The sequence below is a fragment of the Podarcis bocagei genome (genome assembly GCF_964188305.1).
Source record: "Podarcis bocagei genome assembly, chromosome: 10".
In the NCBI taxonomy this organism is placed as follows: domain Eukaryota; kingdom Metazoa; phylum Chordata; class Lepidosauria; order Squamata; family Lacertidae; genus Podarcis; species Podarcis bocagei.
The window spans coordinates 25682919-25706415 of NC_138135.1; the positions used below are offsets into that span (position 1 = coordinate 25682919).

The 23497-nt window shown below is 44.2% G+C and overlaps 1 protein-coding gene and 1 long non-coding RNA gene across 3 annotated transcripts in view; one reads left to right on the forward strand and one right to left on the reverse strand.

The window, feature by feature from the left end:
* Positions 1-15555: 15555 nt before the first annotated feature.
* LOC308596942 lies at positions 15556-19518 on the reverse strand. Its single transcript, XR_014012737.1, has 2 exons — positions 19283-19518; positions 15556-16366 (listed from the first exon to the last, which is right to left on the reverse strand). It is a non-coding gene; the product is annotated as an uncharacterized lncRNA (long non-coding RNA).
* Positions 19519-19683: 165 nt separating this feature from the next.
* Positions 19684-23497, forward strand: part of TRIM24 (tripartite motif containing 24) — a 42993-nt gene continuing 39179 nt past the window's right edge. For both annotated transcript variants that reach the window (XM_081212242.1, XM_081212243.1), the window contains exon 1: positions 19684-20197. In XM_081212242.1, the coding sequence (XP_081068368.1) occupies positions 19816-20197 (382 nt within the window). In that variant the 5' untranslated portion in view covers positions 19684-19815. The remainder of the gene's footprint in view (positions 20198-23497) is intronic.

A 23497-nucleotide genomic window follows, 5' to 3' on the forward strand; every position in this document is an offset into this window, starting at 1 on the left:
AGGAGTCGTTCCCAACAGCATACTTTTTGGGATCCAATGCAAATTTAGTTTTTTACATCTTTTGCATTTTGAAATGAACTTTCCTCCAAAACCTTTTGGTCTTTTCACAGGTCCAACACAAATAGAAGGTTCCGTGAGGTCTATGGCATTTCCAGCAATGTCCATTCATTTGATTATTCATCTTGTGTATATCTTTCAAAGTTATATAGTCCAGGCATGCACGACCAGTAGATCACGATCTACCTGTAGATCCCTGATTGATCCTGGTAGATCGCGAAATCATCCTCCCAAAAGCTAAACCTAAGGGCAATCCTCACCACAAAAAGTTCAGCAACTCTGCTCAATTCTCCCCTTCCACCCACCCACCCACCACACGCACGCACACTTCTACTCCCTCCAAAGACAACAACAGCAACAATAATTTTTATTTATACCAAGCCTTCCCCAGCCAGAGCCGGTCTCAGGGCAGCTAGCACCAGTAAAATTACAGTAAAAACATAATGGGTGGGAACACCCAATTTAAAATACAGGTTAAAATCCAATTTAAAATGCAGCCTCCTTTTAAAAGTAGCCCATAGATCAAAACCATAAGGAGAGGAAAAACATTACGGTCAGACTGAGTCCAAATCAAAGGCCAGGCGGAACAGCTCTGTCTTGCAGGCCCTGCGGAAAGATGTCAAGTCCTGCAGGGCCCTAGTCTCTTGTGACAGAGTGTCCCACCAAGTCGGGGCCAGTACTGAAAAGGCCCTGGCCCTAGTTTTCTGCAGAGGCAATGGCGGTACACCCAATGCAAGAAGAATGAGGATCCGTGCTTCTGAACCACGTTTTTGGGCCTTGGAGTGGCCAGGAAGCCGTGGATCCGAGTTTTTTGTAGTGCAGGCTGTGCCCCTGGGAATGATGTGTGATTTGACGGTGAGTTTGGGTTGCCCCAATGCAAAAAGGGTGAGGATCCATGAGGATCCGTGCTTCAAAACTATGTTTTTGGGCCATGGAGTGGCCAGGAAGCCATGGATCCGAGTTTTTTGTGGTGCAGGCTGTGCCCCTGGGAATGATGTGTGATTTGACGGTGAGTTTGGGTTGGCCCAATGCAAAAAGGGTGAGGATCCATGAGGATCCGTGCTTCAAAACTATGTTTTTGGGCCATGGAGTGGCCAGGAAGCCATGGATCCGAGTTTTTTGTGGTGCAGGCTGTGCCCCTGGGAATGATGTGTGATTTGACGGTGAGTTTGGGTTGGCCCAATGCAAAAAGCGTGAGGATCCCTGAGGATCCGTGCTTCGGAACCACGTTTTTGGGCCTTGGAGTGGCCAGGAAGCCGTGGATCCGAGTTTTTTGTAGTGCAGGCTGTGCCCCTGGGAATGATGTGTGATTTGACGGTGAGCTTGGGTTGGCCCAATGCAAAAATCGTGAGGATCCATGAGGATCCGTGCTTCGGAACCACGTTTTTGGGCCGTGGCATTGCCAGATAACCGTGGATCCGAGTTTTTTGTGGTGCAGGCTGTGCCCCTGGGAATGATGTGTGATTTGACGGTGAGTTTGGGTTGGCCCAATGCAAAAAGCGTGAGGATCCATGAGGATCTGTGCTTCAAAACCACGTTTTTGGGCCATGGCATTGCAAGATAACCGTGGATCCGAGTTTTTTGTGGTTCAGGCTGTGCCCCTGGACATGATGTGTGATTTGACGGTGAGTTTGGGTTGCCCCAATGCAAAAAGGGTGAGGATCCATGAGGATCCGTGCTTCAAAACTATGTTTTTGGGCCATGGAGTGGCCAGGAAGCCGTGGATCCGAGTTTTTTGTGGTGCAGGCTGTGCCCCTGGGAATGATGTGTGATTTGACGGTGAGTTTGGGTTGGCCCAATTCAAAAAGCGTGAGGATCCATGAGGATCCGTGCTTCGGAACCACGTTTTTGGGCCATGAAGTGGCCAGGAAGCCGTGGATCCGAGTTTTTTGTGGTGCAGGCTGTGCCCCTGGGAATGATGTGTGATTTGACAGTGAGTTTGGGTTGGCCCAATGCAAAAAGCGTGAGGATCCATGAGGATCCGTGCTTCGGAACCACGTTTTTGGGCCTTGGAGTGGCCAGGAAGCCGTGGATCCGAGTTTTTTGTGGTGCAGGCTGTGCCCCTGGGAATGATGTGTGATTTGACGGTGAGTTTGGGTTGCCCCAATGCAAAAAGGGTGAGGATCCATGAGGATCCGTGCTTCAAAACTATGTTTTTGGGCCATGGAGTGGCCAGGAAGCCGTGGATCCGAGTTTTTTGTGGTGCAGGCTGTGCCCCTGGGAATGATGTGTGATTTGACGGTGAGTTTGGGTTGGCCCAATGGAAAAATCGTGAGGATCCATGAGGATCCGTGCTTCGGAACCACGTTTTTGGGCCATGAAGTGGCCAGGAAGCCATGGATCCAAGTTTTTTGTAGTGCAGGCTGTGCCCCTGGGAATGATGTGTGATTTGACGGTGAGCTTGGGTTGGCCCAATGCAAAAATCGTGAGGATCCATGAGGATCCGTGCTTCGGAACCACGTTTTTGGGCCATGGAGTGGCCAGGAAGCCGTGGATCCGAGTTTTTTGTGGTGCAGGCTGTGCCCCTGGACATGATGTGTGATTTGACGGTGAGTTTGGGTTGGCCCAATGGAAAAAGCGTGAGGATCCATGAGGATCCGTGCTTCGGAACCACGTTTTTGGGCCATGGCATTGCCAGATAACCGTGGATCCATGATTTCTGTGGTGCAGGCTGTGCCCCTGGGAATGATGTGTGATTTGATGGTGAGCTTGGGTTGGTCCAATGCAAAAAGCGTGAGGATCCATGAGGATCCGTGCTTCTGAACCACGTTTTTGGGCCTTGGAGTGGCCAGGAAGCCTTGGATCCGAGTTTTTTGTGGTGCAGGCTGTGCCCCTGGACATGATGTGTGATTTGACGGTGAGTTTGGGTTGGCCCAATGCAAAAAGCGTGCGGATCCATGAGGATCCGTGCTTCGGAACCACGTTTTTGGGCCATGGAGTGGCCAGGAAGCCGTGGATCCGAGTTTTTTGTGGTGCAGGCTGTGCCCCTGGACATGATGTGTGATTTGACGGTGAGTTTGGGTTGGCCCAATGGAAAAAGCGTGAGGATCCATGAGGATCCGTGCTTCGGAACCACGTTTTTGGGCCATGGAGTGGCCAGGAAGCCGTGGATCCGAGTTTTTTGTGGTGCAGGCTGTGCCCCTGGGAATGATGTGTGATTTGACGGTGAGTTTGGGTTGGCCCAATGCAAAAATCGTGAGGATCCATGAGGATCTGTGCTTCTGAACCACGTTTTTGGGCCATGGCATTGCCAGATAACCGTGGATGCGTGATTTTTGTGGTGCAGGCTGTGCTGCTGCCATGATGTTTGATCTGATGGTGACTTTGGGCTGATCTAGTGCAGAAAGCGTGTGGATCCATGAAGATCTGTTCTTGAAAACCACGTTTTTGGGCCACGGTTTCGCCAGGAAGCCGTGGATCCATGATTTCTGTGGTGCAGGCTGTGCCTCTGGACATGATGTGTGATTTGACGGTGAGCTTGGGTTGGCCCAATTCAAAAAGCGTGAGGATCCATGAGGATCCGTGCTTCTGAACCACGTTTTTGGGCCATGGCATTGCCAGATAACCGTGGATGCGTGATTTTTGTGGTGCAGGCTGTGCCCCTGGACATGATGTGTGATTTGACGGTGAGTTTGGGTTGGCCCGATGCAGAAAGCATGTGGATCCATGAAGATCCGTTCTTGAAAACCACGTTTTTGGGCCACGGTTTCGCCAGGCAGCCATGGATCCGTGATTTTTGTGGTGGATGCTGTGCCCATGGCCATGATGTTTGATCTGATGGCGACTTTGGGCTGATCTAGTGCAAAAATCATAAGGATTCATGAGGATCCGTGCTTCGCAACCAAGTTTTTGGGCCAGGGCGTGGCCAGGCAGGCGTGGATCTGAGTTTTTTGTGGTGCAGGCTGTGCCCCTTACTATGATATGTGATTTGACGATGAGTTTGGGTTGGCCCGATGCAGAAAGCGTGTGGATCCATGAAGATCCGTTCTTGAAAACCACGTTTTTGGGCCACGGTTTCGCCAGGGAGCCGTGGATCCGTGATTTTTGTGGTGGATGCTGTGCCCATGGCCATGATCTTTGATCTGATGGTGACTTTGGGCTGATCTAGTGCAAAAATCATGAGGATCCATGAGGATCCGTGTTTTTTAACCATGTTTTTGCGCCCCTGCGCCCCCCCGAAACAGTGGATGCGTGATTTTTTTGATGCTTTCTACAGAGTAAGACATGGTCTACAGTATCATGGTGTTTTTATTTAATTTGAATGAAAAAATCATATGAATTCACGAGGATCCGTGTAGATCCGCCTTTTACCTTTTTCCGAGAATGGGCTTGCAGGGGGAGCGGTCCTCCCCAAGACTCACCGGCAAGGCGGCAGCAGCGATGTCCCGAGGCCTCCTTGGAGCCTTATATGCCGAGGTGGAGTATGGGGCCCGCCCCCAGGCCCAAGGTGGAGAATGGGCTTGCAGGGGGAGCGGTCCTCCCCAAGACTCACTGGCAGAACAACAGCAGCGATGTCCCGAGGCCTCCTTGGAGCCTTATATTGCCGTCACAGACTGATAAAGGAGAGCGCTTTGTTTATACAGCTGGGTTTTCTGTTTATACATTGATTCAAGCTCAAGCTTCCTGAGCTTGAAAAGCTCAAGTTAGTTCATTTTAGAAATGCTCCCTTGGAGGAGGAAAATGGGGATTTTGGGTCAGTTTCAAACTGACTGCACAGAAACCCATTCCTTCAATCTAAACCCATTCCTTCTTCCATGTTGTGGACACCTCAACCCAGCCATTGGCATGATCAACCGCCTTTCCCTGAACATGGTTGTGCCACCCTAGGTACTTATTCTGGACTGGGAAAGGTCAGTTAGATGGCAGGATGGGGGACGATGAGAGATCCATCTTGTCCATCTTATAAGATAGTCTTTCTCAGGAGCCAAAATTAGCAGCGGTTTGCAATTAGGGCAGAACAGAAGACATCCAAACCACTTCCCAGGTAACTACTATTTGCAACACTGTACCATCAGTCCCTAGCTGCAAACTGCCTGTTCATTTATGTCTGAAAGCATGAATTAATTAATTAGTATGATGAATGAGTCAATGCACTCATCACAGATTAGAAATATGGATTGCCCATTGAACTTCAGTTAATCAGAGCTGATCCTCTGCAAAAACTCTTGTGGCTGATGGCATTGCAATATGGGCAATGAATGCAAAATGCAGGCAATGTGCTTAAGATGTATTTTCCAAAGAATAAATTGTGTGCATTACTTAAGCAAGAAAGACCTGGGTATCTTCAAAATATCTTCTTCAAGGTACGGCAATTTATACTCTTTTAACATTAATCTATAAACAAACCAGTTAATTTATAGCCAAGGCGTGTGAATGATGGCAAGAAGGAGGAATAATTTTAAGTAAATTGGCTGTTGCTGGTGAATATAATGGATTTTCTTATTTAAATAACAATGCCTGGAGCCAGAGTCTTGTGTGCACTCTGACATGCATATGGAACTGCCGCTCATGCAAGATTGCACCATTTACTGCTGAGCAAAAAGTTATCTGAAGAGAACTTTCAACTGGAATTTTTCAGCCTGGGGTGAATGATGGGGACTTACTTAAGGGGGGATTTATGTAGGTTTTGGGGGGTGGGGTGGTTTACAAGCAGCAACAGATTTCCTTTTGGTGGCAGATTCACAATGGCTACTACTGCACTTTGAGAATGCATACAGACCATACATTTAAAGGCACTCCCCAAAGAATCCTGGGAACCATAGATTTTTAAGGGTGCTGGGAATTGTAGTTTTGTGAGGGGCCTACCAGTTTCCAGCATTATTGAGGGGATGTGTAGCAGGGGTGTAAGAATTCATACAAAGCCCACCCAAGGATGGGAAGAGAGGTGAAGACAATAGGGAGAGAGAATTCGGATTCACTCCTCTGCCCACATCCAGGGTTGGAACACAACCACGCAGATCAGACTGGACGCCTGTGAACCTTTCAGAGCATCATTCTTCATAAAATACCACTGCTTCCAGGAACTGATTAATGAAAACTTGTTGATACGTGCAGAAAGCACCACACTTTCTAGGTGCTTCAAGAAGCTAGATTTTTTTTTTTGTTTTTTTAAACGAACCAGAAAGCCCTTGGATGATCTCATTAAAAAAAAAGTAAATAGGGACAAATAGTACTTGGAAAGAGTTCATAGACTTGAGATCTAATACACATGCCTGTGTTCCGGTCTGAGCATGATCTGTTGAATGTGGACTGGGAAGGTTTCACTCCAAGTTGTGGAGTGAACCAACCCCCTCCTTATAGACATTCAACGGGATGAGCTTACCAGTCTACTCATGTGCAAGAGATACAAACTGGATTGATACCATTCTATCTATTCCTAGAAGATGAAAGCATTTTATTAAGAAGCTGTACACGTGTCATTACAAGAATGAGGGCTGGGGAGAGAGCTTGTTCCAATCCCTTTTCAAAGGTCATCATCACTATGCAGCACGATTGCTTCCTTGTTTCTGCCTTTCTAGGCAAAAGTAGTGAATAGGGAGATCTTCCAGCAGTGACACATTCCAAGGAGACAGGTGCCAGAAGCATTGAAAATCTTCTTTCAAGAAAGGTATTTCTGCCAGACTTCTGGATACCCTGGTTTTGTTATACATGTACAAAGGCAGAACAAAGAGCTATGTTTGGCAGTAATCTCAACTGTTGATAGGAATCTTCACATCTCCATTGGGAATGACCACAATCTCATTGAATAATTTAGTTTCTGATCTTTCAGAATGGTTAAACATTGTTCATACTTGCATAACCAAGTCTGCAATTAGTGTTCTTTCTGGCTGGCTCTTTGCCAAGCTACACAATAAGGTTTTAAAAAGCACAGCCTTACCCCCCCCCCCCGAATAACTGAAGCACACCACAACTCCAACCATAGCTTTTTTAATTTTTTTAAAAAATAAAGTTTTTTTTTGATACAACAAGAAAAAAACAAAACAACAACAACACAAATACCAAATTACACACAAGAATAACCATAGACACATACTTTTCTTAGCAAACAATAAAACATCTATTGGTCTTAACACTAAAGACCCAACCTCCCGTCTATTCCATATTTCAAATTCATATTACTCATTGCCAATACACACTTTCATCATAATTAAACTTATTTTTAATAAATCTAATTTCTTATATCTACCTTGCAACTATTACTGAAGTTCCTTGAATGCTTTTTAAAATTTACATCTACGGTGATCTTCACCGAAATCAAAGAAAGCTGGTATAACTATCACTTCTTTTCTATCCAGGTGATGTTATACTTGATGATCTGTTGGCTGAAGAGAATCACCCCACCATCTTCAGCGACAGTGAGGTTGCTTCCAGTCTACCTGCTGGCCGAGCAACCATCCTGAATTGCTTACACAGTTTGCGAGGAAGTTATACAGTGGAAGCTATTTATTTAACAGCCATTCAATTTTGTTAGCAATGAGGTTATTCTGCACTTTCCAGTACACTCTCCGTTATTACTTTTTACTGCAAAAAGGGGCTTTTGTTTGTTTGGAAAGCAATTGAATCCCATACCCGCAAACTAGTGAAAGTGTCCCAAGAGCAGTGCAGGAAAATATTGATGGGTTTGAAAACTCAATCACTTGCCAAATTTCTCCTGCCTCTGCACTACTTTTGGCAATGAAGGCTTGGGAGCTCCTATTTGCTGGAGGAGTGGGGCATCCTACAATTTGGCAACCCTTGCTGGCAGGAACACTTCATATGCCATTTGACTTTTAACTTTTTTTGTTATACCATGCTGAGTGTTCTAATGTTATCGTTATCGCTATTTATTAATTGTGGTATTTTCTGATTTTATTCAGTGCTTTTTCCTGGCGGTTCTCAAAGGTATTGCAGTACTAGCACCTTCCCCCCCCCCCCCACGCAATGTTTAAAGTGTGGCAGTTACTGTAACTACTTCATGGTTAGTACTAGAACTTTAAAAAACAACAACGGGTATATTATATATTTTTTATATTATATTATATTATGTTTATTTATATTAGGCTGCTCAAGTTGGCTCGAAAAGGCAGTTTATAAATATTTTGAATACTAAAACAAACTAATATGTACATTGATGCATCTGTACTTCTAAGAATTTGCTGAATGAGCATGGAAGTATTATATAGAAATTATATGTATATTTAATTAAATATATTCATGCATATGCACAATCGAAAAAGAATGTTTTTTTGCTTGAGAAATACTGTTTCATTTATTTATGACATTTGTTCGCTGATCATCTAAAGAGTACTCTTGGGACATACAAAGCAAGACAATATTAAAATTGTTCCATATAGTGGAGATAAGTATAGAGTTTATAGCTCAGATTGAAACTAGCATTAAACCACAACAGCTTCAGTGAAAGGTGTCTACCTGGAGCTGAAATTGCCATAGCGTACCAGGCAAGCTTCTCTAGGGAGGTACTACCACTTAAAAGGCTGTCTCCTCAGTAGCCAGTTGCTTCACCTGACTTGGAAGGAGCACACAGCCCAGGGGCTCTGAAAAGGATAAAGATCTCATGGTTCAGGTAGGCATCTGTGAAAGGAGGCGATCTTTCGGGTGATTTGTTCCCAAGCTGTTTAGGGATTGATAGGTTTAAAGTAGCACTTTAAATTGGGAAACTACCAGGAACCAGTACGGCTGGCAAAGTATTGGCAAAATATAATCAAAACACCCAGATCTAGTTAATAGACCTGCAGTTCCATCAAGACAGTTTTAAAAGGGAGCCCTACTTGCAATGCATGATGTGAGGTCACCACAGCATGGATAACTGTGGCTAAGCTATCTTCATTCAGAGATGATCACAGCTGGTGTATCAGCTGCAGCTGATAAAAGGCAATTGGAGCCACAGAAGCTACTTAAGATTTTAATGATAATGTTAGGCAATGTGTGGCCTTCCAGATGTTGCTGGATTCCAGGCTCCCATCAGTGCCAGCCAACATGGCCAATAGTCAGAGATAATGGGAGTTAAAGTCCAGCAACTTCTGAAGCAGCACAGGTTGCTGATTCCTGCTTTAGATGGAGCACAATCTTTTCTAGAACAAGTTGAATACCATTTACCTGGGTGAGGAAACACTCACCAACACTCTATATTTGCATATTTGCATTTTGAGTCTGTTTTTTCAGCCTTTCTCCAATTCAGGATGTACACTGCCTCACCGGTGCCTGATGGAAGTGAGAGAAGACTTGGGTGTCATCTGCATACAGGATTTTACCCATATGCACATTTATTTGATATGTGGGAAGAGACTGATTAATTATATGAGTTTTATTCAATTAAAAATTATTTAAGCAGGATTCAGTGCAATGCATTTGTAATAATAAATTAATAATCATTTGCAGATTTTAAAAGCCAATTTTATTAAACTGCTGCTGCTGCAGCAGCAGCAACAGCAACAACAACAACAATAATAGGGAAGCGAAATGAAAAGGTGTAGATTAAGTTTTTGTTTTTAAGAAAATGGACAATCAATTGTAGCAGATTTATTTCATGTGAATTTTGAGGATGAAAATCACTCATTGCAAGATTCAGTTCTAATTCAGTTCTATAAGCTCTTACCAAAAAGGTATCAAGTGGGAAAATCAGCAACCTAAACATGTCTGAGATGTTATCTTGGCTTTATTTTTATTAGTCAATATGAGAAGAACACAATGGCTCCAGCTTTGTAATATCAAAGATACATGAGGGAACATCTGCCATTATGACAGAATCATAAATCACAACACTGAAACCCTGACACATTTTCTCTGCAGTGAGAACCTTCTCTAGATGAAACAACTGACAAATTGCCTAAATAGGAATATATTTGCAAAAATATTATCTTTAGACATGACAGAGTCTCCAAATTTTCTACATCTGCTTCAAATGGTTATTTTTAAATAATGTTATTGGTGAGTAGTATTTTTCTTGTGAGATCTATTCTGAAAGCCATGATATGAACAGTTAGCCTAAGGTATCAGTTTTTATTCTCAAGCACTTAGTCAGTGCACACAGCATTAATTTCAACAGGGCAAACATTAGCAGAAGCTGTGTCTTCAGTCTACAAACGCACTTGTCACATTTGATTTAGTATCATTTTTCTTAGTAGGCTGCAATAATCACATGTTCCTCAGACTCACATGCTCCTGCATGCTGAAATTATAGGCTTACGCTGCAATCTAAATCCTGGCCGAGCAGCAGCAGGGCTTAATGGAGTGGTGGAGCTACCATCACATTTGCAGCCTTGGTGCTCATGCCACTTGGGAAATGGGGCATAATTCATTGGGCCTAGATCCATCAAGTGAGAGCATAGAATCATAGAATCATAGAGTTGGAAGAGACCACAAGGGCCATCGAGTCCAACCCCCTGCCAAGCAGGAAACACCATCAGAGCACTCCTGACATATGGTTGTCAAGCCTCTGCTTAAAGACCTCCAAAGAAGGAGACTCCACCACACTCCACCACGCGCATGAGGTAAGCTCTGCTCCTTTTCCTGCCCACCGCCCTCAGAATACCCAATTTTAAGGCATTACACAGTTGGCTATCAGTAGGCATCCCACTAGCAGAACTTCTGCCCAACTGTACATTCTCTTACATGCGTTTTCTACTCTTAAGATTTTTTCCCAATTATTTTTTATTAATTTCCAATAAAAAAGAATTTTAGTCATACATTTTCAATACAATCACAAATACATATTTTTGACTTCCATCAGTTCATCCATGAATCTTCCATGTTCTCGTCTTTATACTGCAAGTTCAAAATTTGTCATTGTCTTTTATCTTAATATCCACCTACTCCCCCTCTTCCCTTTTTTACAATGTTTCTATACATATTTCTTCACAAAGCTTCCTGTAAACCCACAAACGTTATTTGTTCATCACATATGCTTTTCATATAATCCACAAATTTACTCCAGTCCTCAGTGAACTTGTGATCTTGTTGGTTTCGGACTTTCCCTGTTAATTTATCTAGTTCTGCATAGTCTGTTAATTTCATTCTCCACTCTTCTATAGATGGTAGTTCCTCCTGTTTCCATTTTTGGGCCAGTAGTATCCTTGCTGCCGTCACTGCATATAGAAATAATTTCTGATCTTTTCTATTTATTTCATTTCCAACCATTCCTAACAAAAAAGCTTCTGGTTTTTTAACAAATGTATATTTCAACATCTTTTTCAACTCATTATATATCTGTTCCCAGAATACTTTAACCTTATTACACTCCCACCACATATGGTAAAATATTCCTTCTTTTTCTTTACATTTCCAGCATTTATTACTTACTTTATACATTTTTGCTAGTTTTACTGGAGTGATATACCATCTATAAACCATCTTCATCACATTTTATTTCAGTGCAGTACAGGCTGTAAATTTTATCCTTTCATTCCATAATTTATTCCACTCATCAAATTGTATATTATACCCAAAATCCCTGGCCCATTGAATCATTACTGATTTTACCTCTTCATCTTTAGTATGCCATTCTAGCAACAATTCATACATTTTTGACAAGTTTTTAATTTCATTACTCGCTATTTCTTTTTGAAACTTTGACTCTTTTTCCGAAAAGCCTCTCTCTTTTAACTCTTTTTTAAACATTTCATTAATCTGATAGTAATGCAACCAATCATTAACATATTCCTTGACTTCCTCATATGGTTTTAACTTCCATACTCTTAAGATTTTTTGGGTCTTTAAGCTTAAAGACTGTAATTGTTGAAAAATCAATTCACATTCTACTCTTTTAAAATATATTTTACCCTTCAGCCAGCTGCTTGTAACATTCTGGGTGCTGGAAAAAAATAGTTGAGGCACATTTGGAGAAACTTAAATTGAACTGTGATTTGAACACAAACTGTTCATTTTGCAAAGGGACAAACATGAACTAGAATGTGAAAACACAAACTTTTGGGGCGTGTTGCACTTGAACTATAAGTAGTTCCTTTTTAAGATAAGCTTTCCAAGCTCTGATATTATCACACTGAATGCTTGCCAGTGAGGTGGAGCAGGTGTGAGAATAATCTCAGCATGGTGGTATCACATAATGCATTTTGTTTTGGTAGATGTTCCAGGGGGCAGGAGAGGGAGATGTGGAACTACTGCTTTCAGCAGAAGCCATTCATTCTCTGTAGCCTTTGTCAAGCAGGTACTCTCCAGCTACTTTGGCCTACAACTCTCATCTGTCCCAACTGTGATGGGAGATGTAGTCTAAAACAGCTGGAGGGCATCAGGTTGGAGAAGGCTGATGTACTGCAACTGCATTGTTTAGTTCTGCCCTGACAAGCCTTTCATAGTTTCACAGTGTTCTTTCCCCTCTTCTCTGGTTCAAAATGGCTTCCTTCAAGAGAAACTACAGAACATCACAATAGCTACAAACACCACTTGCTCAAACTTTTTAGCTTTTAATTCACAAGCTATTGCAAGAGATTTCATAAGCAACTGGTTGGGGGGGGCAGTTTTGAAACAAGCTGCAGAGAAATTGTTTCCTGTAACCAACTGTGATTATGAAGGTGTGTGAGATCTTCATCCTGCAGCTAATTTGACCATATTTCTTGAAACCTTGTGCATATCTTCTGCAAATCTGTCCAGCTCATGTAAATAGGTGCAGTCACTGTTTGTCTAAATGTAAATATGCTTGTTTTTCCTATGCAGCAAAGAGATTACATTGAATGACTCCAGGTTTGATTTCATGGTGCTAGGCCAGGGGTCAGCAAACTTCTTCAGCAGGGGGCCGGTTCACTGTCCCTCAGACCTTGTGGGGGGCCAGACTATATTTTGAAGAAGAAAAAAATGAACAAATTCCTATGTCCCACAAATAACCCAGAGATGCATTTTAAATAAAAGGACACATTCTACTCATGTAAAAACACGCTGATTCCCAGACCGTGTGCAGGCCGGATTTAGAAGGTGACAGAGCCGGATCCAGCCCCTGGGCCTTAGTTTGCCTACCCATGTGCTAGGCCCATTTTTCAGTTCCTCAAACGGAAAGACTTTAAACTTTGAGGAACTGAAAGGAATGAGGAATTCAAGGCCACATCTTTCAATTTTGCTGTCTGCTTACTTCTTCATTATAAAGGGCAGGCCAAGCACCATGAAATCAAGATATTCCATCATGCATGCTCCAGATTTCTTTTGTAATGGAAAAGCTACATCCACTATGCATAGGGGAGAAGAGGGACTTGTGGAAGAAGGTCTTCACTTTTTACACAATCCCAAGGCATGATATGAAGGCATATGATAAAGTGACTTCACTGAAGACAAGGTAGATCAGTGCCTCCAGGAATATCCATGTATAGTGGATTGAGTTCTGTGAGGGAAGAAAGGTGGGATAGGAAAATATTAACTAAACAATATGCTCATTTACATGAAATGCTATGGTATAGAGAAGGAAAAACATATGGGGGGGGGCGCGACGACGGCACTTTTTCCTCTCATGCCTCGGTCCCGCTTCCACTTAGATAAATTGCCCCCACCTCACTGAACAACCCTTTACCCGAAGAGGACTTTTGTGAAGGGAATTCTAGTAAGTTGGAGTCTCAGACAGGGTTTCTTTAAATAAACAAAGATTTATTTAAGGCATGATAGTATTTAACACAAATGGATTAAACTTAGGCTACTTCAGTGATACAGTGATACTTCAGTGATACAGTGCAATTTCACTTTAATGCTGTCCTCAGTTGTTTTTGCCTTATCCGTTTGGTTCCTTTATACTGATATATCCTTTATACTGATACTTTCTTTCAGTTATCCACCCCCTTCAACAATCCAGCTGCTGAGGTGCAGTAGACCCAAGGATTCTCCACAGCCCCTCCCTTCCCTGGGTTTGGGAGTTTCTTTTTATTATGTACTGAGTTGAATAGGATCCAAACTGAAGCAGTCTGATTGGTCCTAGAACAATGCAGCAGTATGACTGATTGGCAGGAACCACCCAATCATGCTCCAGATATAAGTGAATCCACAACCTGATTGGCTTACAGTAGAATTCCAGAATTAGCCAGTCATGTGCAGCCCATTGTGTAAATAATGTATATAAAGCAGATACTTTGAGGGGACATTCATTCATTCCTCCTCACCACTATGAGCTGAATAAAGAGCATGAAATCACTTTGCGACTCTGAGTATATATCACTTTTCTTTAGAAAAATCTCTCCCCTCCAGACTAGATTTGAGTCCCAAGTAGGCTGTTCCTTTCCAGCTCCTACTTCTCCTGGCTCAACCTCTGCCTCCCAGTAAAATTCAGGTCTGTTCCTCCAACAGGACACCACACTCTGTCCTTCACAATACACTCTGAGTGGAAGTTGTTTTGTTTTCCAGAACCAACTCTTTCTTGCTTTCACTCCTTCTGAAGGAATGGGTTTCTGTGCAGTCAGTTTGAAACTGACCCAAAATCCCATTTTTTCCTCCTCCAAGGGAGCATTTCTAAAATGCTCTAACTTGAGCTCTTGAGCCAAAACCCAGCTGTATAAACAAGTGCTCAAAGCTCTCTCCCTTATCAGTCCATGACGGCAATGAGTGACCTTGCCAGTTCCAGTAGAGCAGGGATGATGCGTCTGGGTCTTATCTTACATCCTGACCACAAAGACCACAAAGACGCACAGACCTTGTCAAGTCTGACAAGAGACCCGGGAACGGTGCCAGGAGTTGGTGACCTCCTACCCCAAGATAAGAGTATAGGAACAGGAACAACCTTTTATGGTCAAGAGTGCCGGAACAGGAATAACTGTTTATGGTCATGGATGTCAACTTACGTGTATAATCTGACGTGCTTGAATTCCTGGGGAAGCAGGGAAAGGGTGCCTGGAGGATATATATACTGCATGAAATTTCTCATTTCTTTGGACTTGCTGTGAGCTGACCATGCAAGTGCCTTCTGCTATCCGGAGAGCAGAATAAACTCTTTCTCTGAACCAACCCTCGGTGTCATTTGACTTCCTTCCTCCCATCCGGGAGCAACGCACACCCTACCAATTGGTAGGGTCCAATAAGGCTACACTTCTACCTCAACCTGTCTCCTAACTTGTCTCCCTACCTATCTCTTGACCTCTCCAACCTCTATTCCAACCCACTTCAACCAACCCTCTCCTTCCTCTCTCAAATCCCCTCCTTTTAAACTCTCCCTCCTGGAACCACAGCCAATCAGAGGCTGCCATTCATTAACCATTTGCTGGCAGGGAAAGCAAGGGAAAAAAAAACCATTTTGATCCAACTGGTCCAGCAAAACCAACTTTTTTGTCACAGGGGGTGTTTACTGCAGGAGTGATTATGCTGGGTGCTAGAACATTATTTGCCAATATTATAAGCCTGGGGTGTTGTAGGACAGGTCTGGCAATGATTCCTTTGTTTGACAGGGCTAGACTGACCCAAGGTCACCCAGTGGGTTTCAAGTTAGTGTGATGCATAGTGGACCACAATTGCTTGTGTTAAATTAACCCTGTCCGGTTCATTTCTGGTAGGAAATTTAATAAGAAATGCAACCAAGGATTCCAGCAAGACAATACCCTTTATTAACTTTATTGCAGTAAAGGACAGTCCTATAAGTACTGTACTGATCACAGGTTTCATGCAGCCTTTTATACTCTTTTACATACAGCTTATATCATGCTAAGTACATAACTAGTTCCATGTTGTCCATTCCACATCAGCCATGACAACATCTCCATATCGGAACATCCTACAAGTCATACTAGTACAATAAACTAACCTTTGGTCAGTAACAACAAACAAAAGCAGATCACACAATGGTTAATCGTTAACCTAATCCAACATAGATCTTGGATCTATGCAGTTTTATGCTATAACCATGTTCAAGCTAACTAATACTTTCCAAATATGAATATATGTATTCCTGTATGCATTGAATTACCTTACTAACATTCTTAATGTCTTTTATTGCTATATTAAGTGTTATTTACCTTTTGCTACCATGCCAGGGCTGGTGCAAAATCAAGTCACCAACCTGGCTCCATGCCTAGGTAAGCACTTCCAGTGCATGCACATGAAAAATAAGCAGCAGAGTGCCCACACATGTGCAGTAGGAGAAGAAATTCAGTGCTGTGTCCAAACAGAAACACATGCAGGCAGCAAAGCTCATCAGTAATAAGCTGTTGAACCTCAGTAAATTAAGAACATAGTTACAGCATCACTGGATCCCCTGTGATGGTGAAAAACTTCATAACTGAAGAGCGATGAAAGACAAATGAAGAACTCCAGCTTAGAGGTCCAGATATATCTCGGATCTGTGACCTTGGCTCTTTACAGACTCAGCAGAGTTAATTCACAAACAGGTGCACATCTGCCATAACAAAGACAAAATCTAGCTAACTACTCAGAAACTGTATGTTCTACACCCATTAAAAAAACCACCCTGACATATGATGTCTCAGTAATAAGCAGAACTATACCAAACTATTCAACTTTTGATATGAATTCATGCCAACATTAGTTCTTGCCAACTATAATTACACACAAAGCACAGTGTTCATATTTGGGAACACGGGTCATTCATATTTGAGTACAGGTTAAGCTGAAAAGTCAACAGCCTTTGGTCAATACATTAATTAGTATTTAACTAATACATTAATTAGTATTTAACATCCAGATAAACAATAAAACTTTCCATTATTTCTGTTTTCACATTTATACTAGTCTAGAAGTTGGCATCACCTTGCCAACAAAGGTCCGTATAGTTAAAGCTATGGTTTTCCCAGTAGTGATGTATGGAAGTGAGAGCATAAAGAAGGCTGATCACCGAAGAATTGATGCTTTTGAATTATAGTGCTGGAGGAGACTCTTGAGAGTCCCATGGACTGCAAGAAGATCAAACCTATCCATTCTTAAGGAAATCAGCCCTGAGTGCTCACTGGAAGGACAGATTGTGAAGCTGAGGCTCCAACACTTTGGCCACCTCATGAGAACACTCCCTGGAAAAGGCCCTGATGTTGGGAAAGTTTGAGGGCACAAGGAGAAGGGGACGACAGAGGACGAGATGGTTGGACAGTGTTCTCGAAGCTACCAGCATGAGTTTGATCAAACTGCAGGAGGCGGCGGAAGACAGGAGAGCCTGGCATGCTCTGGTCCATGGGGTCACGAAGAGTCGGACATGACTAAACAACTCCAAGAAGTTCTAAACAGGCATACAAACTTGGCCCTCCAGATGTTTTGGGACTACAACTCCCATGATCCCTAGCTAACAGGACCAGTGGTCAGGGATAATGGGAATTCCTTTTTGTTGTATTTGCAAAATAAAAAACTATTAAAAATGAAATTGACATGAACTTAGTCAATTTCAAGTAGCTGAGCAAAGGCTGTATGCTCCCCCAATTATTTCCTCCATATAACCTTTTTTCAACAAGCATTTGAAGCAAAGATTCTTACTCCAGTGTATCTGTATTGCATTTGAAATGGTTATTACTGATGTCTTTATTGTTAATAGCTTTAAGGTGTTTCATGTGAGGTGATTCATAAACGAACAAAATAAATGAGACAATTTCTCCCCTGCCCTGTCACACCTAGTTAATGGACCACTATGATTTTCCCCATTTAGTATTCTATTAAAAGTCTTTGTCAAAATGCAGAGGCACATTGGTAAATGAATATCTCCTCCTTGCTTAATTCAGGTTTCCTATGATCAGCAAGATGACCAGTTTCCATTTATTTCAACTTTTATCTTTTACTACTCCAAAGGGAACAAAATTTTCAGGTATTTCAGCATCAAAGAGATTTGTTCCTTTTTTGGGGTGACCTGACCTAAAGGGAAATTAGGCATTTCATGTGAGTTGTGGTTATACATGCTTTTATTTATAAATAGCTTGTTCAAGATAAAAACAGGATTCTGAGCAGTGGATTTTACTTGCTACCCCTTCAATTCCAGGATCTTTCCACCAAATTGTTTGTTGTGAAACTAGCTTTTTGCAATTTGTTAATGGCAGTGTTACTGCCCTCAGAGACATGAACTTATGGACTGGGAAAGTTGTGGTCTGTTAAGCTCCAGTTACATATTCAGACTGGTACCAGTACAGTAATGTAGTAGGTTTTTTAAAATAGGATTATATATAGCTCCATGGCAGTGCTTTAAACACAGGTCTGCTACAGTGTTTTTGCTAGACCAGCACACCCTGCAATGCCAGGAGTTTGTCCCAGCAACTGTCCATCTTTCCACTGCAAAGTTATATTGGGTAGTGGATACAGTCTCTTTCAGAGCAGGCCTGCATAGCAACAGAAGTTTCACTTGTTTCTCAGATAAATGTGGTATTCTCCTTAACCCGGTTAGAACATATGTTAGTCTGTCTGTCTGGTCCAAACGGCTACATTCCTGTATGCGTTTTTATTACTTCTGAATAAGGAAGCCTCTTGCTTTCTCTGCTGCTTCTTGGCCTTTGGGCAGACAGTTCAAGCGATCAACTCACACAGCAAGTAACACTCCTCCATACCCATGTAAACAGAAAGCAAAACATTATAGGAGTGGTCACCAACCACTCAATCGTGGTACAGCCAAACAAACACTCATCCCTACTATTGCAACTAACTTCCTACGAATTGTGCACTTTTCCCAGTAGCATGTCTCAGCGGAAGATGAGAAGCCCGGCTTGTTCCATCAGCTCTGCTGGCAAAGCTGCTCTTTCTTGAGGAAGCAAGCTGTCCTCTGGAGGAAAACAAGGGTGGTCGGTCTTTGGCATCTCCTCCCATCTCTCTCCTGGTTCAGGAGCCACTTTGCTCACCATCTTATTTCTGGGAGAGCACAGCAGATATTCCTTCTAATTCAAGGAAGCTCAGTTCAGGACATGTTCCGGTTTTCCCTTGGACCATTTCTGGGTTTAGTCTTCTCAAGGGTGGGGTGTGAGGAGAGAAGATCCTGGTTTTTCTTAAGCATCACCTCTGGTGGAGTTGGCATTGAAGTCCTGGCCAGTTTGCAGACCTGGGGAGGAGGTTGGTCACCAGGGCTCTGCCTTTCACCAGTTGCCCTGCAGAATTCCTTGGAGGGAGCTCAGTATCCCTCAGGGATGTACCTCCAGAAAGGAAAGAATTAATACCTTCACTCTCCCCGCCCCCACCCGCCCATTTGCTTCGATGGTGCTTACCTGCTCTTTCTGAGGGGCTTGCAAAGCACTAGGGCGGAGGGGGTCGTGGAAACAGTCTCACTTCACTAGTACTTTACTCAGCCCCATCGCTGGTTCCTAGGAGCAAACCAAATTGACCCACAACCACCTACCACAAGCCGTCCCCGTCCTCCTCCTCTAGGCGTCTTTCGTCCTCTTTAAGCCGCCAGCCTGCTATTTCTCTCCCATGGCTCGAAATGAACCCCCCGCCCCGAATTCAACCAAGCCCAGAACAGCCTGCCAATCCCACCGTTTATACAAACGTAATAGCAGTTGGAATCCAAACGGTCGCCAGGCACCTGAGGAGGAAAATGACGCTCTGAGGCGGCTACGGCGAGAACCCCGAGGAGAAAGGGGCGGAGCTTAGACGGGGTCGATAGAGGGGGCGTGGCGTGAAGCGGCGGTTCTGTCACTGGAGGGGGCGTGAAGGGGGCGGGGCATCGGTAGCCGTTGCCCGCGCGCGGCTGTGCGCGCTGGCGACCTCCTCTCCGGGTTCGGTCAAGGAGCAACCGACGTCGCTGCTCCCAGCGGCCGTTGAGGGGCGGGCGCTCGGCTCGTAAGAAGGCGGAGGGGGGGGGGTGTGAGAGCAGAAGCGGCCGTTGGGAGAGAGACGTTTCGCGCCTGAAGTGGCCGCCGCCGCCGAACAATGGACGAGCCTATGGCGGGAGCAGGGCCCACCCCGGCCGGTCCTGTCGCCATGGGTGGGGAAAACGAGGCTGAAAGCCGGCAAGGCCCCGCGGACCGGGCCGACGGAGAGTCGCGGCTCAACCTGTTGGACACTTGCGGGGTGTGTGGCCAGAACATCCAGAGCCGGCGGCCCAAGCTGCTGCCGTGCCTCCACTCGTTCTGTGTGCGCTGCCTACCCCCGCCGCATCGCTACCTCATGCTGCCGCCTCCCGCCGCGCCTTCGCCGGGAGCCGGCGGCCCCAAAGATCCGCCGCTGCCTCCGCCGCCGCCTTTGCTTCAGCCTTCCCCGGCCCCCTCGTCGCCTGTCGCCACGCCGCCCTCGCCGCTGCACTGCAACCCGGGTAAGGAAGCCCGCGCGGCGGCCGTGTCACGACTGGGGGTGAGGAGGAGGAGGAGAGCTCGTAGTTACCTCAGAGCAAGGCGGGCGGGAGAGGGCGGTTGTCGCGATTCCTCTCAGCACTTGATAGCGGAAGAAAAGACAAACCGAGGCAGGGTTCAGTTGGCGAAAAGTGGCGCTGAGGTTGGAATAGCGCTTTTTGTCATGGAAATCCTTTTCCCCCAACTCCTGAGGCAGGAGAAGTGGGGAAGTGAGGGGGGGGAGCATTCTTCTCCACGTACGTTTCAAAGAGGAGTCCCGGGGTTTACAAAATGGGCTCCTGGGCCGAGTCTTACCTCAAGTTGAGCCCTGGTTCCGTAGCGGCATGAGCTGTGGTAGCCAAGTCGGGAGCCTGCTTCGTCGGGTGCGTAAATATGCAGAGGCTGAGAGGCAGCCGTCGAGAGACTTGAAGGCAAGCAGGCATGCGAAGGATCCAGTATCCCGGGAGCTGGCATGCGAAAAGCAAACAATAGTGGCGGGGGGTGTGTGTGGTCATTTTGAGGTTGTGGAGGCAAGTGCTATGAAGACACAGGCTCTCTGCCTCTCCTCAGAGCTCTGGGATTTATGCTGCTGTGCAGGAAACTTGTGGGATTTTAAACGTGGGGCGCCGAGATCCGATGTAAAACGCCACCTTTGGGAAGGGAAACCATAATGGACTGCAACTTCCCATTGTTTATACAATGCATCCTGTGCTAGCATAGATGCGAGCCAAGAAATCCCCGTTCAGGGGCTGGGCTCCTTATTATCCTTGCTGAAGCAGATATTTGTGCTTAACAGCATAGTCCAAAAGGCAACTGTCTACTCCATTTCGTTCCTCTACTGAAGATGTTGGGGCTGATGATAAGCACTTCAAAAGTAAAGCGTTAGAGTTGTAGCATCAGTCCTCATTTTGCTCAACAAAGATGACAGGGTAGTAACAATTTGTTATTTCTTTGTACTTCAGTAAGGTACAGCATGCTAAGGCTTTTCTTGGTAGTTTTGTTGTTGTTTTGTTTTTGTTTTTTGGAGGGAGAGTTTCTTGTCCCTCTCTGGAGTTCTCAGTTTCTACAGAAGGTGCATTTTTTGCTGGGGAAAAAAGGCTATTTGTGTGCATATTTTGTCTGGATGACAGATATAGCTAACATTTGTCACTAACCCTTGGCTCATAGTAAGTATGTTGTGTGCTTGAGGGGAGATGGCTTGCATTAATAGTGATGAGTGTGTTTGAGGATAGTCATCTATGCATGTTATATATTTATCTCTTTTTTAAAAAAAATCCATGAGCCTCCTATATTGTCAGGATTTCTCATACGTTACATAATTTCAAGCATAATATGCCTTTTTATTACTTTAAAAACTATATACAATTATTCCAGTGACATGTTTTTCACTCTTTTATGTCTGTTGTAAAGGTAATTCAGCTTTTAACCTGTCCGATAATTTTTCATCCATAGCAAAATTATTATATTGCATGGTAAGGAGTGAAAGCTCTTTTTCCATTGTTCCACTTCCCAGACCACAAATACTGTATACCAGTTTGGATTTTTTGTTCTAAAAGTTCCTAACCGTGTTATGAGTTTGGGGGCTGCTAGGTTGTATACCTGAGCCCCCCTTCTAATTCCTAGATCCAGTGTAGATTCAATTATTGTAATAGCCAGACCTGTCTGGTTATGGCCTTTTGGTATGAGTAAGTAGGGGAGCAAAACAAGTGGTTCTGTGCTAGATGACAAATAAGTGGGCCTTCCTCAACTGTCTGTTAGAAAGACAAAAGGCCAGAGTAGAGTTTGAGTGCTATTAGCTAGAAACTGGGTACAAAAGTTGCAGACTAGAAAGGCAGGGAGAGAGCCATAGCTTATTTCTGCTGGAATTCAAGGAGGACCTGTGAGTGAGGTATGGAGATTGTAAAGCACAGGTTGGTGGGTGACTTTCATTCCAACAGGTGGGACTTTTGGAGATCCAACAATCAGCTGATCATAAGCCCTCTTTCATCACCCCACACCTGATTGTCATGTGACAAAGGTCTTTAAGAGCAGAAGCAGTAAAGTGTAGAAAGTGTTGGAAAATGCTGAAAAGTGCTGACTCACTCTGACTCATCCTCTAGATGACTCATTCCTTGTACAAATATTGTATCAATTACAGCACGGGTAGACAAACTAAGGCCCGGGGCCAGGATCCGGCCCAATCACCTTTTAAATCCAGCTGTGGATGGTCTGGGAATCAGCGTGTTTTTACATTAGTAGAATGTGTCCTTTTATTTAAAATGCATCTCTGGGTTATTTGTGGGGCATAGGAATTCATTTCCCCCTAAAAATATATTCTGGACCTGCACAAGGTTTGAGGGACAGTGGACCGGCCCCCTGCTGAAAAAGTTTGCTGACCCCTGAATTACAGGAAGACACTCAGAGCCAGGAAAGATAAATACAATGGGCTCAGTGTGCTCTCTAGCCTAGTCTAATCTTCTTCTGTTTTACTTTGCTCTTCTCCATTATGTGTTTGTAAAGAAGTATGATTGCCTCCGTAAAGTTTTATTCATTTACAGTGGTGCCTCGCAAGACGAAAAGAATCCGTTCTGTGATTCTCTTCGTCTAGCGGTTTTTTCGTCTTGCGAAGCAAGCCCATTGATGGATTAGCGCTTTTAGCGGCTTATCGGCTTATCGGATCAGCTGATAAGCGGCTTAGTGGCTTAGAAAAAGGGGGGAAGGGGGGGAAACCGCAGGAACTCGCAAGACATTTTCGTCTTGCGAAGCAAGCCCATAGGATATTCGTTTTGCGAAGCACCTCCAAAACGGAAAACTCTTTCGTCTAGCGAGTTTTCCGTCTTGCGAGGCATTCATCTTGCGGGGCACCACTGTACTGTGAAGACTCTGCATTTTTGACTTTGCTGCATGACGCTGATATACAGTTGTACCTCAGGTTACATATGCTTCAGGTTACATACACTTCAGGTTACAGACTCCGCTAACCCTGAAATAGTACCTCAGGTTAAGAACTTCACTTCAGGATGAGAACAGAAATTGTGTGGCGGCAGCAGGAGGCCCCATTAGCTAATGTGGTGCTTCAGGTTAAAAACAGTTTCAGGTTAAGAACGGACCTCCGGAACAAATTAAGTACGTAACCAGAGGTACCACTGTAATGCCAGGTGTAGGGCAGGTAGGTGTGTGTTGACTGAAATGGCAGTCCCAAGAGGAGGCCAGGTGAGACTAATTCAGTTTGTGGGCTGGGACCCGCCACCCCTATTCTAAAATGTGTTGTGGCTTTTACATACTTTGGTCACATGTTATTTTAA